This window comes from Somniosus microcephalus, chromosome 12 (genome assembly GCF_052327205.1).
Source record: "Somniosus microcephalus isolate GS21.2 chromosome 12, FLI_Smic_1.0, whole genome shotgun sequence".
Taxonomy (NCBI): domain Eukaryota; kingdom Metazoa; phylum Chordata; class Chondrichthyes; order Squaliformes; family Somniosidae; genus Somniosus; species Somniosus microcephalus.
In genome coordinates, this window is record NC_140998.1 from 216,281,497 (window position 1) to 216,302,088 (window position 20,592).

The 20,592-nt window shown below is 53.4% G+C and overlaps 1 protein-coding gene across 1 annotated transcript in view; it reads right to left on the reverse strand.

Annotated features, from left to right (window-relative positions):
• Positions 1-20,015, reverse strand: part of vsig10l (V-set and immunoglobulin domain containing 10 like) — a 61,244-nt gene extending 41,229 nt beyond the window's left edge. The window contains exons 1-4 of the mRNA XM_086002464.1: positions 19,258-20,015; positions 11,277-11,603; positions 4,230-4,502; positions 1,935-2,219 (exon numbers count right to left, since the gene is read on the reverse strand). Coding sequence (XP_085858590.1) covers positions 1,935-2,219; positions 4,230-4,502; positions 11,277-11,603; positions 19,258-19,309 — 937 coding nt within the window. The 5' untranslated portion in view covers positions 19,310-20,015. The remainder of the gene's footprint in view (positions 1-1,934; positions 2,220-4,229; positions 4,503-11,276; positions 11,604-19,257) is intronic.
• Between the last annotated feature and the right edge of the window lie 577 nt (positions 20,016-20,592).

Here is a 20,592-nt window from a genome sequence, read left to right on the forward strand (position 1 = left end):
CCTCCTCCCACCCCTCTTCAACTCACCCCATCAACACCAGCCTCCTCCCACCCCTCTTCATCTCACCCCATCAACACCAGCCTCCTCACACCCCTCTTCATTTCACCTCGTCAACACCAGCGTCCTCCCACCCCTCTTCATCTCACCCCATCAACACCAGCCTCCTCCCACCCCTCTTCACCTCACCCCATCCATGATCAGCCATGATCTTATTGAATGGCGGAGCAGGCTCGAGGGGCCAAGTGGCCCATTCCTGCTCCTATTTCTTACGTTCCCTGAAACCCTTCCTTCCCGCTCTCTCTCCCTCCTTCCCCCTCTATTCCTCCCTCCCTCCCTCTCCATCCCTCTCTCCCTCACACCCACCCTCTCCCCTCCCTCATCTCTCTCCCTCTCCCTATCTCTTCTCCAAACCTCCCACTCCCCCTTCTCTCCCTCTCTCCATCCCTCGGCCGTTCCTTCATCGTCGCTGGGTCAAAATCCTGGAACTCCCTCCCTAACAGCACTGTGGGAGCACCTTCACCACACGGACTGCAACGGTTCAAGAAGGCGGCTCACCACCACCTTCTCAAGGGGCGCTTAGGGATGAGTAATAAATGCCGTCCTCGCCAGCGACGCCCAGATCCCGAGAATGAATTACAATGAATCTTAGCACAGACATCAATGGAACCTGGAACCTTCTAAGTCAGGAGCACCCGGGGTCTGGAGAATCCACTGAACCATCAGGAGAGGAGTGCTCCAGTAGAGACCAGAGATGTTATGTTAAACATGTGTTAAACCCTCGTTCGACCACACACTGTGCACAGTTCCGGTCTCCATATACCTTGGTTAGACCACACTTGGAGCACTGTGCACAGTTCTGGTCTCCGTATACCTTGGTTAGACCACACTTGGAGCACCGTGCACAGTTCTGGTCTCCATATACCTTGCTTAGACCACACTTGGAGCACTGTGCACAGTTCTGGTCTCCATATACCTTGGTTAGACCACACTTGGAGCACTGTGCACAGTTCTGGTCCCCATATACCTTGGTTAGACCACACTTGGAGCACTGTGCACAGTTCCGGTCTCCATATACCTTGGTTAGACCACACTCGGAGAACTGTGCACAGTTCCGGTCTCCGTATACCTTGGTTAGACCACACTTGGAGCTCTGTGCACAGTTCTGGTCTCCATATACCTTGGTTAGACCACACTTGGAGCACTGTGCACAGTTCTGGTCTCCATATACCTTGGTTAGACCACACTTGGAGCACTGTGCACAGTTCTGGTCCCCATATACCTTGGTTAGACCACACTTGGAGCACTGTGCACAGTTCCGGTCTCCGTATACCTTGGTTAGACCACACTTGGAGCTCTGTGCACAGTTCTGGTCTCCATATACCTTGGTTAGACCACACTTGGAGCACTGTGCACAGTTCTGGTCTCCATATACCTTGGTTAGACCACACTTGGAGCACTGTGCACAGTTCTGGTCCCCATATACCTTGGTTAGACCACACTTGGAGCACTGTGCACAGTTCTGGTCTCCATATACCTTGCTTAGACCACACTTGGAGCACTGTGCACAGTTCTGGTCTCCATATACCTTGGTAAGACCACACTTGGAGCACTGTGCACAGTTCCGGTCTCCATGTACCTGGGTTAGACCACACTTGGAGCACTGTGCACAGTTCTGGTCTCCATATACCTTGGTTAGACCGCACTTGGAGCACTGTGCACAGTTCTGGTCTCCATATACCTTGGTTAGACCACACTTGGAGCACTGTGCACAGTTCTTGTCTCCATATACCTGGGTTAGACCACACTTGGAGCACTGTGCACAGTTCTGGTCTCCCTGTGCCCTGGGGCGATTAGGGGAATGGGCAATAAATGCCAGCCTCGCCAGCGACGCCCACATCCCAGGAACGAATGAAAAAAATATATAACCGGCTCACCGTACACGGTAACCGTGAGCATGTTCCTCACGCTGAGACCCAACTTGCTGTTGACCACGATGCAGGTGTATTGCCCGGCCTGGTCCAGTTGAATGCGTCGGAGCACCAGGACGGGGTCGGAGGGCACGCTGGTGTCCCCGCTCTCCCCGACGCTCCAGAAGTACTGGGCGGGCGGCTGCGAGCTGGTGACGCAGGTCAGGTTGACGGTGGCATTGACCAGCACGAACCGCGCCGGGTCGGAGTTCGACGTCGAGACGATCTGCAGGCTCGGAACATCGGGACCAACTGAGAGCGAAAGAGAGGATCGCCGGTGAGACGGTGCATCTGCGGGAAGTCAAAGGCCTCGCAAAATTCCCCCGCGCCTTTCCCCACCTCAGGATTTCCCAAAGCGCCTCACACCCAAAGACGGACTTTTTTTTGAAGTGTGGTTACTGTTGTAATGTAGGAAACGCGGCAGCCAATTTGCGCACAGCAAGCTCCCACAAACAGCAATGTGATAAATGACTAGATCATGTGTTTTAGTGATGTTGGTTGAGGGATAAATATTGGCCCCAGGACACCGGGGAGAACTCGCCCCTGCTCTTCTTCCAAATAGTGGCCGTGGGATCTTTTACGTCCACCTGAGAGAGCAGACGGGGCCTCGGTTTAACGTCTCATTCCAAAGACAGTGCGGCGCTCCCTCAGTACCGCCCCTCCGACAGTGCGGCAGTCCCTCAGTACTGCCACTCCGACAGTGCGGCGCTTCCTCAGTACCGCCCCTCCAACAGTGCGGCGCTCCCTCAGTACTGCCCCTCCGACAGTGCGGCGCTCCCTCAGTACTGCCCCTCCGACAGTGCGGCACTCCCTCAGTACTGCCCCTCCGACAGTGCGGCGCTCCCTCAGTACTGCCACTCCGACAGTGCGGCGCTCCCTCAGTACCGCCCCTCCGACAGTGCAGCGCTCCCTCAGTGCTGCTCCTCCGACAGTGCGGCGCTCCCTCAGTACCGCCCCTCCGACAGTGCAGCGCTCCCTCAGTGCTGCTCCTCCGACAGTGCGGCGCTCCCTCAGTACTGCCCCTCCGACAGTGCGGCACTCCCTCAGTACTGCCCCTCCGACAGTGCGGCGCTCCCTCAGTACTGCCACTCCGACAGTGCGGCGCTCCCTCAGTACCGCCCCTCCGACAGTGCAGCGCTCCCTCAGTGCTGCTCCTCCGACAGTGCGGCGCTCCCTCAGTACCGCCCCTCCGACAGTGCAGCGCTCCCTCAGTGCTGCTCCTCCGACAGTGCGGCGCTCCCTCAGTACTGCCCCTCCGACAGTGCAGCGCTCCCTCAGTACTGCCCCTCCGACAGTGCGACGCTCCCTCAGTACTGCCCCTCCGACAGTGCAGCGCTCCCTCAGTACCGCCCCTCCGACACTCCCTCAGTACTGCCCCCCCGACAGTGCGGCACTCCCTCAGTACTGCACCTCCGACATTGCGGCGCTCCCTCAGTACTGCCCCTCCAACAGTGCGGCGCTCCCTCAGTACTGCCCCTCCGACAGTGCGGCGCTCCCTCAGTACTGCCCCTCCGACACTCCCTCAGTACTGCCCCCCCGACAGTGCGGCACTCCCTCAGTACTGCACCTCCGACATTGCGGCGCTCCCTCAGTACTGCCCCTCCAACAGTGCGGCGCTCCCTCAGTACTGCCCCTCCGACAGTGCGGCGCTCCCTCAGTACTGCCCCTCCGACATTGCGGCGCTCCCTCAGTACTGCCCCTCCGACAGTGCGGCGCTCCCTCAGTACCGCCCCTCCGACAGTCCCTCAGTACCGCCCCTCCGACAGTGCGGCGCTCCCTCAGTACTGCCCCTCCGACAGTGCGGCGCTCCCTCAGTACTGCCCCTCCGACATTGCGGCGCTCCCTCAGTACCGCCCCTCCGACAGTGCGGCGCTCCCTCAGTACCGCCCCTCCGACAGTGCGGCGCTCCCTCAGTACCGCCCCTCCGACAGTGCGGCGCTCCCTCAGTACTGCCCCTCCGACAGTGCGGCGCTCCCTCAGTACCGCCCCTCCGACAGTGCGGCGCTCCCTCAGTACTGCCCCTCCGACAGTGCGGCGCTCCCTCAGTACCGCCCCTCCGACAGTGCGGCGCTCCCTCAGTACTGACATTGGGGAGTGTCGACCTGGATTATGGGGCTCGAGTCTCTGGAGTGGGGCCTCGAACCCACAACCTTCTGACTCAGAGGCGAGAGAGAGCGAGAGAGTGCTAAACCCACTGTGCCTCAGGAGGAACATAAAACGTATACAACTGTGGCTGAAGCACGGTGCACGAATTAGACTTACAGTAGACACTGAATTGTCCTTGTGCAGTTCCGTTACTGAAGGGGTTTTCCACAAAGCAGGAGTACGTGCCCGCGTCCGCTCGGACCACGCCCTGGATGTTCAGCTCATTGCCGGACACCACGTAGTGAAGGCCACTGACGATCTCTTGGCCGTCCTTGGCCCAAGTCAGGACGTCCCAGGTCCCGGAGGTCATGGCGCAGGTCAGGATCGAGCTGGCGTCCCCCTCCTTGACGTCACCCGGGGGCGTCCTCAGCTCCACGTTGTCGATCAGCTCTGAGGGTCGGAGGACGGGGAGAGAGAGGGGCACATCGTGTTAGCATAGAATCGCAGTGCGCAGGAGGAGGCCATTCGGCCCATCGTACCTGACTTCAGAAAACTACTAGGCACTTGGTCTCAGCAGTAAACAAGCTTTAATCAACAGTTTTACAACATGGAGGTGAAGTTGTGTCCTTCACTAGTTCCTGTTAAGAATGTCCTGCGCAAGCTGGGCCCGTGCCTGAGTATTTATAGTCTCCCTGGACAGCTCCCCCCACAGGTTGCTCAGTATTATTTCATAAGTCTTTCATGAAACATAGAAGATAGGAGCAGGAGTCGGCCATTCGGCCCCTCGAGCCTGCTCCGCCATTCAATGAGATCATGGCTGATCATCCAAATTCAGTTCCCTGTCCCTGCCTTCTCCCCATATCCCTTGATCCCTTTAGCCTTAAGAAATATATCTAACTCATTCTTGAATATATTTAATGAATTGGCCTCTACTGCCTTGTGTGGTAGAGAATTCCACAGGTTCCCCACTCTCTGGGTGAAGAAATTCCTCCTCATCTCTGTCCTAAATGGCTTACCCCTTATCCTTAGACTGTGACCCCTGGTTCTGGACTCCCCGACCATCGGGAACATCCTTCCAGCATCTAGTCTATCTAGTCCTGTTAGAATTTTATAAGTTTCAATGAGATCCCCTCTCATTCTTCTAAACTCCAGCGAGTACAAGCCCAATCGACCCAATCTCTCCTCATACGTCATTCCTGCCATCCCAGGTATCAGCCTGGTGCATCTTCGCTGAACTCCTTCCATGGCAAGAACATCCTTCCTCAGATAATGCGACCAAAACTGCACACAATACTCAAGGTGTGGTCTCACCAAGGCCCTGTACAATTGCAGCAAGAGATCCTTGTTCCTGTACTCGGGATGGCCGGGGAGTCCAGAACCAGGGGTCACAATCTAAGGATAAGGGGTAGGCCATTTAGGACAGAGATGAGGAGGAATTTCTTCACCCAGAGAGTGGTGAACCTGTGGAATTCTCTACCACAGAAGGTAGTAGAGGCCAATTCATTAAATATATTCAAGAAGGAGTTAGATATATTTCTTAAGGCTAAAGGGATCAAGGGATATGGGGAGAAAGCAGGGACAGGGTACTGAATTTGGATGATCAGCCATGATCTCGTTGAATGGCGGAGCAAGCTCGAGGGGCCGAATGGCCTACTCCTGCTCCTATCTTCTATGTATCTATGTATACCTTTCAGCCAATGTCCCGAACTCCTCCATCACCATCCCTGGGTATGTCCTGTCCCACCGGCAGGACAGGCCCACCAGGGGCGGCGGCACAGTGGTATACAGTCGGGATGGAGTGGCCCTGGGAGTCCTCAACATGTCCTCAAGCATGGGCAAGGAAACCTCCTGCTGATTACCACCTACCGCCCTCCCTCAGCTGGTGAATCAGCGCTCCTCCATGTTGGACACCACTTGGAAGAAGCACTGGGAGTAGCAAGGGCACAGAATGTACTCTGGGTGGGGGACTTCAATGTCCATCACCAAGAGTGGTTCGGTAGCACCAGTACTCGCCCCTCCAAGTCACACACCATCCTGACTTGCGAATATATCGGCCGTTCCTTCATCGTCGCTGGGTCAAAATCCTGGAACTCCCTCCCTAACAGCGCTGTGGGAGCACCTTCACCACACGGACTGCAGCGGTTCAAGAAGGCGGCTCACCACCACCTTCTCAAGGGGCGACTGGGGATGGGCAATAAATGCCGGCCTCGCCAGCGACGCCCACATCCCAGGAACTAATCAAAAAAAAGTATTTCTCCAATTCCCCTTTTGAAAGTTTCTATTGAATCTGCTTCCACCGCCCTTTCAGGCAGCGCGTTCCAGATCACAACAACTCGCTGCGAAAAAACATTCTCCTCATCTCCCCCTCTGGTTCTTTTACCGATTATCTTCAATCTGTGTCCTCTGGTTACCGACCCTCCTGTCACTGGAAACAGTTTCTCCTTATTTACTCCATCAAAACCCCTCATGATTTTGAACGCCTCTATTAAATCTCCCCTTAACCTTCTCTGCTCTAAGGAGAACAACCCCAGCTTCTCCAGTCTCTCCACATCACTGAAGTCCCTCATCCCTGGGACCATTCTGGTCAATCTCCCCTTAACCTTCTCTGCTCTAAGGAGAACAATCCCAGCTTCTCCAGTCTCTCCACATCACTGAAGTTCCTCATCCCTGGGACCATTCTGGTCAATCTCCCCTTAACCTTCTCTGCTCTAAGGAGAACAACCCCAGCTTCTCCACTCTCTCCACGTCACTGAAGTCCCTCATCCCTGGGACCATTCTGGTCAATCTCCTCTTAACCTTCTCTGCTCTAAGGAGAACAACCCCAGCTTCTCCAGTCTCTCCACATCACTGAAGTCCCTCATCCCTGGGACCATTCTGGTCAATCTCCACTTAACCTTCTCTGCTCTAAGGAGAACAACCCCAGCTTCTCCAGTCTCTCCACATCACTGAAGTCCCTCATCCCTGGGACCATTCTGGTCAATCTCCCCTTAACCTTCTCTGCTCTAAGGAGAACAACCCCAGCTTCTTCAGTCTCGCCACATCACTGAAGTCCCTCATCCATGGGACCATTAGAACATAAGAACATAAGAAATAGGAGCAGGAGCAGGCCAATCAGCCCCTCGAGCCTGCTCCACCATTCAATAAGATCATGGCTGATCTGATCCTAACCTCAAATCTTCTATCACTCTGCATCCACCCGAACCCACGTGATCTCCCGGGAGAGGCGAAAAACCAGATAAAGACCCAATGGCCAATTTGGGAGAAAAAAATCTGGGAAATTCCTCTCCGACCCATCTAGGCAATCGAAACTCTTCCAGGAGATCACTCTGTCCCTATATTTTCTACAGTACTTACCTTCTGTAAAGGCGATCTCCACCCCAGCCAGGAACAGGAATAAAACCATCTCCTGAAATCTAACAGAATTAGAACACAGTTGGAGCAGAACAAGGCTACACGGCCCCTGGGCCCGCTCCACTACCCACAGGGCCATGACCATTCCGAACCCAGACTCATGTCCAATTTCCTGCCCGCTCCCCGTAACCCTTAATTCCCTTTACTTCTAGGAAACTATCTATTTCTGTTTTAAATTTATTTAATGATGTAGCTTCCACAGCTTTCTGGGGCAGCAAATTCCACAAACCTACCACCCTCTGAGTGAAGAAGTTTCTCCTCATCTCAGTTTTGAATGAGCAGCCCCTTATTTTAAGATTATGCCCCCTAGTTCTAGTTTCACCCATCATTGGGAACATCCTCACCGCATCCACCCGATCAAGCCCCTTCACAATCTTATATGTTTCAATAAGATCGCCTCTCATTCTTCTGAACTCCAATGAGTAGAGTCCCAATCTACTCAACCTCTCCTCATATGACCACCCCCTCATCCCCGGGATTAACCGAGTGAACCTTCTTTGTACTGACTCGAGAGCAAGTATGTCTTTTCTTAAGTATGGACACCAAAACTGTATGCAGTATTCCAGGTGCGGCCTCACCAATACCTTGTACAACTGCAGCAATACCTCCCTGTTTTTATATTCCAACCCCCTAGCAATAAAAGCCAACATTCCATTGGCCTTCTTAATCACTTGCTGCACCTGCATACTAACTTTTTGTGTTTCGTGCACCAGGACCCCCAGATCCCTTTGTACTACAGTACTTTCCAGTTTCTTGCCATTAAGATAATAACTTGCTCTATGATTTTTCCTGCCAAAGTACATAACCTCACACTTTCCAGTATTGTATTCCATCTGCCAAATCTCTGCCCACTTACTTAGCCTGTCTATGTCCCTTTGCAGGTTTTTTATGTCCTCCTCACTCACTACTTTCCGTCCCATCTTTGTATCATCTGCAAACTTTGATATGTTACACTCGGTCCCCTCCTCCAAATCGTTAATATAGATTGTAAAGAGTTGGGGACCCAGCACTGACCCCTGCGGAACACCACTAGTTACTGGTTGCCAATCTGAGAACGAACCATTTATCCCAACTCTCTGCTTTCTGTTAGAGAGCCAATCCTCCACCCACGCCAGAATATTACCCCCAATCCCGTGATTTTTTATCTTGAGCAATAATCTTTTGTGTGGCACCTTGTCAAATGCCTTTTGGAAGTCTAAATACACTACGTCCACTGGTTCCCCTTTATCCACCCTGTATGTTACTTCCTCAAAAAACTCAAGCAAATTTGTCAAACATGACTTCCCCTTCATGAAACCATGCTGAGTTTGCCCTATTAAATTATGTTTATCCAAATGTCCCGTTACTGTCTCCTTAATAATGGACTCTAACATTTTACCAACCACAGATGTTAGGCTAACAGGTCTATAGTTTCCAGCCTTCTGCCTACTACCCTTTTTAAATAAGGGTGTTACATTAGCAGTTTTCCAATCTGCCCGGACCTTTGCTGAGTCCAGTGAGTTTTGGAAAATTATTACCAATGCATCCACAATCCCTACCGCTACTTCCCTCAAGACCCTAGGATGCAAGCCATCAGGTCCAGGGGATTTATCCGCCTTGAGTCCCATTATTTTACCAAGTACCACTTCCTTAGTGATTTTAATTGTATTTAGTTCCTCCCCCCCTAGAGCCCCCTGTTTGTCCAGTGTTGGGATATTCTTAGTGTCCTCTACTGTAAAGACTGATACAAAATAATTGTTCAGTGTTTTTGCCATCTCCATGTTTCCCACCATTAATTTCCCGGTCTCATCCTCTAAGGGACCAACATTTACTTTAGCCACCCTTTTTCTTTTTATATAACTATAGAAACTTTTACTGTCTGTTTTTATATTTTTTGCTAATTTACTTTCATAATCTATCTTCCCTTTCTTAATCAATCTTTTTGTTATTTTTTGCTGTCTTTTAAAGACTTCCCAATCTTCCATCCTCCCACTAGATTTGGCTACCTTATATGCCCTTGTTTTTAGTCGGATACTATCCTTAATTACTTTACTTAGCCACGGATGGCTATCTTTTCTTTTACACCCTTTTTTCCTCAGTGGAATATATTTTTTTTGGAAGTTGTAAAATAACTCCTTAAATGTACACCACTGGTCATGTACCGTCTTACCCTTTAATCTATTTTCCCAGTCCACTCTAATTAATTCCGCTCTCATGCCTTCATAGTCTCCTTTATTCAAGCTCAGCACGCTTGTTTGAGATCCAACCTTCTCACCCTCTAATTGAATATGGAACTCAACCATGTTATGGTCACTCATTCCAAGGGGATCCTTTACTAGGACATTTTTAATTAATCCTGTCTCATTACACAGGAGCAAATCTAAGGTTGCTTGCCCCCTGGTCGGTTCAGTTACATACTGCTCAAGAAACCCATCCCTAATACACTCAATGAACTCTTCCTCAAGGCTGCTCTGCCCAATTTGATTTGTCCAGTTAATATGATAATTAAAATCCCCCATAATTATAGCTGTTCCCTTATTACAAGCCTCAACTATTTCCTGATTAATACTCCGTCCAACAGAGTTGCAACTGTTCGGAGGCCTATAGACTACACCCACTAGTGTTTTTTTCCCCTTATTATTCCTTACCTCCACCCAAACTGTTTCACTATCCTGCTCCTTTGACCCAATATCATTTCTCTGTATTATAGTGATTCCTTCCTTTATTAACATAGCCACCCCACCTCCTCTCCCTTCCTGCCTGTCCTTCCTGATTGTTAAATAACCTGGTATGTTTAATTCCCAGTCATGGTCACCCTGCAGCCATGTTTCTGTAATGGCCACAAGATCATACCCATATGTCATTATTTGTGCCGTTAACTCATTCATTTTGTTACGAATGCTACGTGCATTCAGATAAAGAACTTTCAAATATGTTTTGTAACACTTAGTTCCTGTTTCTTCCCTTTTTAGTACTTTACTTTTTACTCCATACCTTCTGTCCCTTCCTGACACATTCTGTTTTTTAATTCCCCCACTGCTACCTAAGTCTATGACCTTCTCTGTTGTCATTTCTATTATTTGCTCTCTAGAAACCTCCCCCCCACTAATTAGTTTAAAGCCCTCTCTACAGCCCTAGTTATATGATTCGCCAGGACTCTAGTCCCAGCACTGGCCAAGTGGAGTCCGTCCCAACAGAACAGCTCCCTCCTGTCCCAGTACTGGTGCCAGTGTCCCAAGAAGCAAAACCCATTTCTCCCACACCAGTCTTTGAGCCACGCATTTAACTCTTTAATTTTATTTATCCTAGCCAAATTCACTCGTGGCTCAGGTAATAACCCAGAGATTATTACCCTTGAGGTTCTGTTTTTTAATTTGACCCCTAGCTGCTCATACTCCTTTAACAGAACCGTCTTCCTTGTCCTATCTACGTCGTTTGTACCAACATGGACCACGACAACTGGATCCTCCCCCTCCCACTGCAAGTTTCTTTCCAGCCCAGAAGAGATGTCCTTAACCCTGGCACCAGGCAGGCAACACAGCCTTCGGGACTCCCGCTCTTGACTGCATTCTGGTCAATCTCCCCTTAACCTTCTCTACTCTAAGGAGAACAACCCCAGCTTCTCCAGTCTCTCCACATCACTGAAGTCCCTCATCCCTGGGACCATTCTGGTCAATCTCCTCCCGACCCTCTGCAAGGCCTTGACATCCTTCTTGAAGTGTGTGGCGCCCAGAATTGGACACAATACTCCAGCTCGGGCCTAACCAGTGTTTTATAAAGGGTTTGGCAATACGGAATAAGCTGGTTTTTTTGTTTAGCAAAACGGCCACTTACCGTAGATTATCAGCGAGATGGACTTGTTGTTTGACTGCTCATTTAGCGCGGTCAATAGCACTGTGTATGCCATGCTGTCGGCCAGCAATGTGCTGAGAATTTCGACCGATGCCTCGCTGGTGTTGACTCGTAGCCTGCCCTCGAATTCTTTGGACACCTCCGCTTTGCTGGCCTGACCCACAGTCCAACGTACAAACGTCCGGCCCTTTCGGGCCCAGGTGACATGAGGCAGATTGGAGCTCGTGTATTCCACAGACAGCGTCGCCTCTCTTCCCATGATGACCTTTTCTGTGCTTTTGACCTTGATCTCGAGCCCCTCGGTCAGAGCTGGGGTGGAAGGTTAAAGGTCAAAGCTCGCAGGGCTCACAGTTGGGTTGTTCATCGCTGCTGCTCGTCCTCCCCGCCCTTCTATTTAGATTGGACTCGCCCTGGCTCAGTGGGTTTGGTGCTTCTGAGTCAGAAGGTCGTGGGTTCGAGTTCCCCAATCCAGAGACTTGAGCACAAAATCCAGGTCAACTCTCCCCAGTGTCAGTACTGAGGGAGCGCCGCACTGTCGGAGGGGCAGTACTGAGGGAGGGCCGCACTGTCGGAGGGGCAGTACTGAGGGAGCACCGCACTGTCGGAGGGGCAGTACTGAGGGAGCGTCGCACTGTCGGAGGGGCAGTACTGAGGGAGCGCCGCACTGTCGGAGGGGCAGTACTGAGGGAGCGCCGCACTGTCGGAGGGGCAGTACTGAGGGAGCGCCGTACTGTCGGAGGGGCAGTACTGAGGGAGCGCCGCACTGTCGGAGGGGCAGTACTGAGGGAGCGCCGCACTGTCGGAGGGGCAGTACTGAGGGAGCGCCGCACTGTCGGAGGGGCAGTACTGAGGGAGCGCCGCACTGTCGGAGGGGCAGTACTGAGGGAGCGCCGCACTGTCGGAGGGGCAGTACTGAGGGAGCGCCGCACTGTCGGAGGGGCAGTACTGAGGGAGCGCCGCACTGTCAGAGGGGCAGTACTGAGGGAGCGCCGCACTGTCAGAGGGGCAGTACTGAGGGAGCGCCGCACTGTGGCGCTCCCTCAGTACTTCTATCTTCCATAATCCGTAAACGTGAGCTCATCCATACCTCCGCTGCCCCGTGTCCTAACTCGCACTGAGTCCCGTTCACCCATCACCCCCTCTGTTGCTCGCTGACCTACATTGGCTCCCGGTTAAGCAACGCCTCGATTTTAAAATTCTCATCCTCGTGCTCCAATCCCTCCTCACCCCCTTCCCTATCTCTGTAACCTCCTCCAGCCCCTATAACCCTCCCTATCTCTGTAAGCTCCTCCAGCCCCTACAACCCTCCCTATCTCTGTAACCTCCTCCAGCCTCTACAACCCTCCCTTTCTCTGTAACCTCCTCCAGCCCCTACAATCCTCCCTATCTCTGTAACCTCCTCCAGCCCCTACAACCCTCCCTATCTCTGTAACCACCTCCAGCCCCTACAACCCTCCCTATCTCTGTAACCTCCTCCAGCCCCTACAACCCTCCCTATCTCTGTAACCTCCTCCAGCCTCTACAACCCTCCCTATCTCTGGAACCACCTCCAGCCCCTACAACCCTCCCTATCTCTGTAACCTCCTCCAGCCCCTACAACCCTCCCTATCTCTGTAACCTCCTCCAGCCCCTACAACCCTCCCTATCTCTGTAACCTCCTCCAGCCCCTACAGCCCCCCCTATCTCCAACCTCCTCCAGCCCCTACAACCGCCCTATCTCTGTAACCTCCTCCAGCCCCCTCCAACCGTCCCTAAGTCTGTAACCTCCTCCAGCCCCGACAATCCTCTCTATCTCTGTAACTTCCTCCAGCCCTACAACCCTCCCTATCTCTGTAACCTCCACCAGCCCCTACAACCCTCCCTATCTCTGTAACCTCCTCCAGCCCCTACAACCCTCCCTATCTCTGTAACCTCCTCCAGCCCCTACAACCCTCCCTATCTCTGTAACCTCCTCCATCCCTACAACCCTCCCTATCTCTGTACCCTCCTCCAGCCCCTACAACCCTCCCTATCTCTGTAACCTCCTCCAGCCCCTACAACCCTCCCTATCTCTGTAACCTCCTCCATCCCTACAACCCTCCCTATCTCTGTAGCCTCCTCCAGCCCCTACAACCCTCCCTATCTCTGTAACCTCCTCCATCCCTACAACCCTCCCTATCTCTGTAACCTCCTGCAGTCCCTACAACCCTCCCTATCTCTGTAACCTCCTACAGCCCCTACAACCCTCCCAGATCTCCGCGCTCCTCCAATTCCGGCCTCTTGCCCATCCCTCGACTTTCCATCGCTCCACCATTGGCGGCCGTGCCTTCAGCCGCCTGGGCCCCGAGCTCTGGAATTCCCTCCCTAAACCTCTCCGCCTCTCTCTCTCCTCCTTTAAGACGCTCCTTAAAACCGACCTCTTTGACCGAGCTTTTGGTCGCCTGTCCTAATATCTCCTGATGTGGCTCGGTGTCAAATTTTGTCTGATTTACGCTCCTGTGAACCGCCCTGGGACGTTTTACTACGTTAGAGGCGCTGTATAAATGCAGGTTGTTGCTGTTGTTGTTGCTCTCCCCTAAAGGCAAATTCGCCATTGGATTTTCGTGCTTGCATACCACAAATTCCTGTCGTGTTCTGACCCCCTTCCCTCCCCCTGCCCCCTGGGGCTGTTGTCAGAAGCGATGCTATCGAGTATATGGGTTGTGACTCAACCAAGCTCAACCCTGAAATTTTTTTTTTTATGCTTCCATCTTCATTGACTCAATGACCGACCGTCTCGCATATCTCCAGCCCCTTTCACCACCTCAGGACGTCCCAAAGCGCTTCACGGCCAATGAAGTACTTCTTACAGTGTAGTCACTGTTGTAATGTAGGAAACGCGGCCACCAATTTGTGCACAGCAAGATCCCACAGACAGCGACGTGACAATAACCAGATCATCTGTTCTGGTGAATCCATCTTTCGGATGAGACGTTAAACCCGAGGTCCCCGTCTGCTCTCTCAGGTGGATGTAAAAGATCCCACGGCCACTATTGGAAGAAGAGCAGGGGGAGTTCTCCCCGGTGTCCTGGGGCCAATATTTATCCCTCAACCAACATCACTAAAAACAGATGATCTGGTCATAATCACATTGCTGTCTGTGGGAGCTTGCTGTGCGCAAATTGGCTGCTGCGTTCCTACAGTACAACAGTGACCACACGTCAAAAAAAGTACTTCATTGGGTGTGAAGCGCTTTGGGATGTCCTGAGGTGGTGAAAGGTGCTGGAGAAATATTCGCAAGTCCTTTCTGACTGGTCTGATGCCCCTTGTGGGACGAGCCCACTGATAAATCCAATAGGGAATTCAGGAGAAACTTCTCGCACACACACACTCTCTCTGTCGCACACACACTCTCTCGTACACACACACTCTCTCTCGCGCGCACACACACACTCTCTCTGTCGCACACACACTCTCTCGTACACACACACTCTCTCTCGCGCGCACACACACACTCTCTCGCGCACACACACTCGCGCACACACTCTCTCTCACGCGCACACACTCTCTCTCGCGCACACACACACACTCTCTCGTACACACACTCTCTCGTACACACACACTCTCTCTCGCGCGCACACACACACTCTCTCGTACACACACACTCTCTCTCGCGCACACACACACACACACACTCTCTCGCGCACACACACTCGCGCACACACTCTCTCTCGCGCACACACTCTCTCTCACGCGCACACACTCTCTCGTACACACACACTCTCTCTCGCGCGCACACACACACTCTCTCGCGCACACACACTCGCGCACACACTCTCTCTCGCGCACACTCGCGCGCACACTCTCTCTCGCGCACAAACTTGCGCGCACACTCTCTCTCGCGCGCACTCTCCCGCGCGCGCTCACTCTCTCGCGCGCGCACACACTCTCTCGCGCGCGCACACTCTCTCGCGCGCGCACACACTCTCTCGCGCGCACACCCTCTCTCGCGCGCACACACTCTCTCGCGCGCACACACTCTCTCGCGCGCACACACTCTCTCGCGCGCACACACTCTCTCGCGCGCACACACTCTCTCGCGCGCACACACTCTCTCGCGCACACACACACTCTCTCGCGCGCACACACTCTCTCGCGCGCACACACTCTCTCGCGCGCACACACTCTCTCGCGCGCACACACTCTCTCGCGCGCACACACTCTCTCACGCACACACACACTCTCTCGCGCGCACACACTCTCTCGCGCGCACACACTCTCTCGCGCGCACACACTCTCTCGCGCGCACACACTCTCTCGCGCGCACACACTCTCTCGCGCACACACACACTCTCTCGCTCGCACACACACTCTCTCGCGCGCACACACACACACACTCTCTCTCGCGCACACACACACACTCTCTCTCTCTCGCCCACACTCTCTCTCTCTCGCCCACACCCTCTCTGTCTCTCTCTCTCTCTCTCCCACACTCTCTCTCTCTCGCTCGCACGCACTCTCTCTCTCTCTCTCTCTCTCTCTCCCACTCTCTCAATTCAATTCAATTCAATTCAAATCGCTTTATTGGCATGATAAGGTACATCTTATGTTGCCAAAGCATCGAAATACATTTATGGTTGAACACATAAACGCAGATCTATTCGTACAGTGTATAAACAGATATATCCCTGAGTGTATAAATATACATTCGTATAATTTGTATATACTCTTTTCTTAGGTTTACTGGTTGTCCCTCTGTTTATGGCAAGCTGTAACATAGTGTGCCGCTAGTGTTGCACAGTTTCTCGCCCACACTCTTCTCTCTCTCTCACGCACACACACACACACTCTCGCACACACACTCTCTCGCACACACACTCTCTCGCACACACACTCTCTCGCACACTCTCTCTCGCACACGCACACTCTCTCGCACACGCACACTCGCACTCTTGCACACACACACTCTCTCGCACACACAATCTCTCGCACACACACACTCTCTCGCACACACACATTCTCTCGCACACACACATTCTCGCACACACACACTCTCTCGCACACACACACTCTCTCGCACACACACACTCTCTCGCACACACACACTCTCTCGCACACACACACTCTCGCACACACACTCTCTCGCACACACACGTGCACACGCACACTCTCTCTCGCACACGCACACTCTCTCTCACGCACACTCTCTCGCACACACACTTGCACACGCACACTCTCTCTCGCACACGCACACTCTCTCTCACGCGCACTCTCTCGCACACGCACTCTCTCCACACACGCACTCTCTCCACACGCACACTCTCCACACGCACACTCTCTCCACACGCACACTCTCTCCACACGCACACTCTCTCCACACGCACACTCTCTCACACGCACACTCTCGCACACACAATCTCTCGCACACACAATCTCTCGCACACACAATCTCTCGCACACACACACTCTCTCGCACACACACACTCTCTCGCACACACACACTCTCTCGCACACACACACTCTCTCGCACACACACACTCTCTCGCACACACACACTCTCTCGCACACACACACTCTCTCGCACACACACACTCTCTCGCACACACACACTCTCTCGCACACACACACTCTCTCGCACACACACTCTCTCGCACACACACTCTCTCGCACACACACTCTCTCGCACACACACTCTCTCGCACACACTCACTCTCGCACACACACACTCTCTCGCACACTCTCTCTCGCACACGCACACTCTCTCTCGCACACGCACACTCTCTCTCGCACACGCACACTCTCTCGCACACGCACACTCTCTCGCACACGCACACTCTCTCGCACACGCTCACTCTCGCACACGCACACTCTCTCTCGCACACGCACACTCTCTCTCGCACACGCTCACTCTCTCGCACACGCACACTCTCTCGCACACGCACACTCTCTCGCACACGCACACTCTCTCGCACACGCACACTCTCTCGCACACGCACACTCTCTCGCACACGCACACTCTCTCGCACACGCACACTCTCTCTCGCACACGCACACTCTCTCGCACACGCACACTCTCTCGCACACGCACACTCTCTCGCACACGCACACTCTCTCTCGCACACGCACACTCTCTCGCACACGCACACTCTCTCGCACACGCACTCTCTCTCGCACACACTCTCTCGCGCACACACTCTCTCGCACACACACTCTCTCGCACACACACTCTCTCGCACACACACTCTCTCGCACACACACTCTCTCGCACACACACTCTCTCGCACACACACTCTCTCGCACACACACTCTCTCGCACACACACTCTCTCGCACACACACTCTCTCGCACACACACTCTCTCGCACACACACACTCTCTCTTGCACACACACACTCTCTCGCACACACACACTCTCTCGCACACACACACTCTCGCACACACACACTCTCTCGCACACACACACTCTCTCGCACACACACACTCTCTCGCACACACACACTCTCTCGCACACACACACTCTCTCGCACACACACACTCTCTCGCACACACACACTCTCTCGCACACACACACTCTCTCGCACACACACTCTCTCGCACACACACTCTCTCGCACACACACTCTCTCGCACACACACTCTCTCGCACACACACTCTCTCGCACACACACTCTCTCGCACACACACTCTCTCGCACACACTCTCTCGCACACACTCTCTCGCACACACTCTCTCGCACACACTCTCTCGCACACACACTCTCGCACACACACTCTCGCACACACACTCTCGCACACACACTCTCTCGCACACACACTCTCTCGCACACACACTCTCTCGCACACGCACACTCTCTCTCGCACACGCACACTCTCTCTCGCACACACTCACTCTCTCGCACACACACACACTCTCTCGCACACACACACACTCTCTCTCGCACACACACACACTCTCTCTCGCACACACACACACTCTCTCTCGCACACACACACACTCTCTCTCGCACACACACACACTCTCTCTCGCACACACACACACTCTCTCTCGCACACACACACACTCTCTCTCGCACACACACACACTCTCTCTCGCACACACACACACTCTCTCTCGCACACACACACACTCTCTCTCGCACACACACACACTCTCTCTCGCACACACACACTCTCTCTCTCGCACACACACACACTCTCTCTCGCACACACACACACTCTCTCTCGCACACACACACACTCTCTCTCGCACACACACACACTCTCTTGCATGGTTGAGGTGCATAGCAGAGATGCATTTAAGGGGAAGCTGGATAAACACATGAGGGAGAAAGGAATAGAAGGATATGGAGATGGGGTGAGATGAAGAGGGGTGGGAGGAGGCTGGTGTTGATGGGGTGAGATGGAGGGGTGGGAGGAGGCTGGTGTTGATGGGGTGAGATGAAGAGGGGTGGGAGGAGGCTGGTGTTGACAGGGTGAGATGAAGAGGGGTGGGAGGAGGCTGGTGTTGATGGGGTGAGATGAAGAGGGGTGGGAGGAGGCTGGTGTTGACAGGGTGAGATGAAGAGGGGTGGGAGGAGGCTGCTGTTGATGGGGTGAGATGAAGAGGGGTGGGAGGAGGCTGGTGTTGATGGGGTGAGATGGAGGGGTGGGAGGAGGCTGGTGTTGATGGGGTGAGATGAGGAGGGGTGGGAGGAGGCTGGTGTGGGGCATAAACACCGGCACGGACCATTGGTCCGAATGGCCTGTTTCTGTGCTGTGGAGTCGATGTGGGTCTACGGAACGCAATGATCGAAACATGGGAAATGACAGCCCAGCTCGGGGATGTGCTGTAAACCTCAAAGCAGGGTATCCATTGCTGCCCACTCCCTCCGCTGTCTCAATTCTCGACTCTCATCACTTATTTAAAATCACGGTGAAATGATTATGAAGGGACAGCTTCCCGTCTCTGTTTGGCGGGGGCCCGAGTGGTTAAATAATAAATACAATCCAATGGCCGGGTCTCACTTACCGAGTAGCAGCACAGCCCAGGTGAGCGGGGCAGGCCGCTTCCGCCAGTCCATCCACCTCCTCGCCGCAGTTTCAAGCCCAGAGCTCTGATCAGCTCCTCTTCCTCCTCTCTCTCTCTCTCTCTCTCTCTCTCTCTCTCAGCCGCCGAGCTCCCCTGGACGGTTCCTCACTCACTGAGGGATGTTGTTCATGAGCGAGAGGCTGGGAGAGGTTGATGTGCCGGTTCTAGGTGCCGCCCCGCCCCCCCTCGTCCCACGAGCGGTTCACACCCTCTGTTATTTCCGTCGCTACCTTTGACATTTTAGATAAAGAGGGACTGGGCGGGACTGAGTGATCTCACCTGGATTAAACTGGCTACGGGAAGGAGGAGAGCAGCAAACCAGACTCACACACACACTCACACAAACACACTCACACACTCTCTCACACACACACTCACTCACACAAACACACTCACACTAACACACTCACACACTCTCTCACACACACACTCACTCACACAAACACACTCGCACACAAACACACTATCGCACACACTCACACAAACACTCACACACACTCACTCACACAAACACACTCTTACACATTCACACACTAACACACATTCAAACACACACTATTGCACACTCTCTCACACACACAATTAGTGCCTCTTGCATGGAGGAGGTTACAGAGATAGGGAGGGTTGTAGGGGGCTGGAGGAGGTTACAGAGATAGGGAGGGTTGTAGGGGCTGGAGGAGGTTACAGAGATAGGGAGGGTTGTAGAGGCTGGAGGAGTTACAAAGATAGGGAGGGTTGTAGGGGCTGGAGGAGGTTACAGAGATGGGGAGGGTTGTAGCGGCTGGAGGAGGTTACAGAGATAGGGAGGGTTGTCGGGGCTGGAGGAGGTTACAGAGATGGGGAGGGTTGTAGGGGGCTGGAGGAGGTTACAGAGTTAGGGAGGGTTGTAGGGGCTGGAGGAGGTTACAGGGATAGGGAGGGTTGTAGAGGCTGGAGGAGTTACAAAGATAGGGAGGGTTGTAGGGGCTGGAGGAGGTTACAGAGATGGGGAGGGTTGTAGCGGCTGGAGGAGGTTACAGAGATAGGGAGGGTTGTCGGGGCTGGAGGAGGTTACAGAGATGGGGAGGGTTGTAGCGGCTGGAGGAGGTTACAGAGATATGGAGGGTTGTAGCGGGCTGGAGGAGGTTACAGAGATCGGGAGGGTTGTAGGGGCTGGAGGAGGTTACAGAGATGGGGAGGGTTGTAGCGGCTGGAGGAGGTTACAGTGATAGGGAAGGTTGTAGGGGCTGGAGGATGTTACAGAGATAGGGAGGGTTGTAGCGGCTGGAGGAGGTT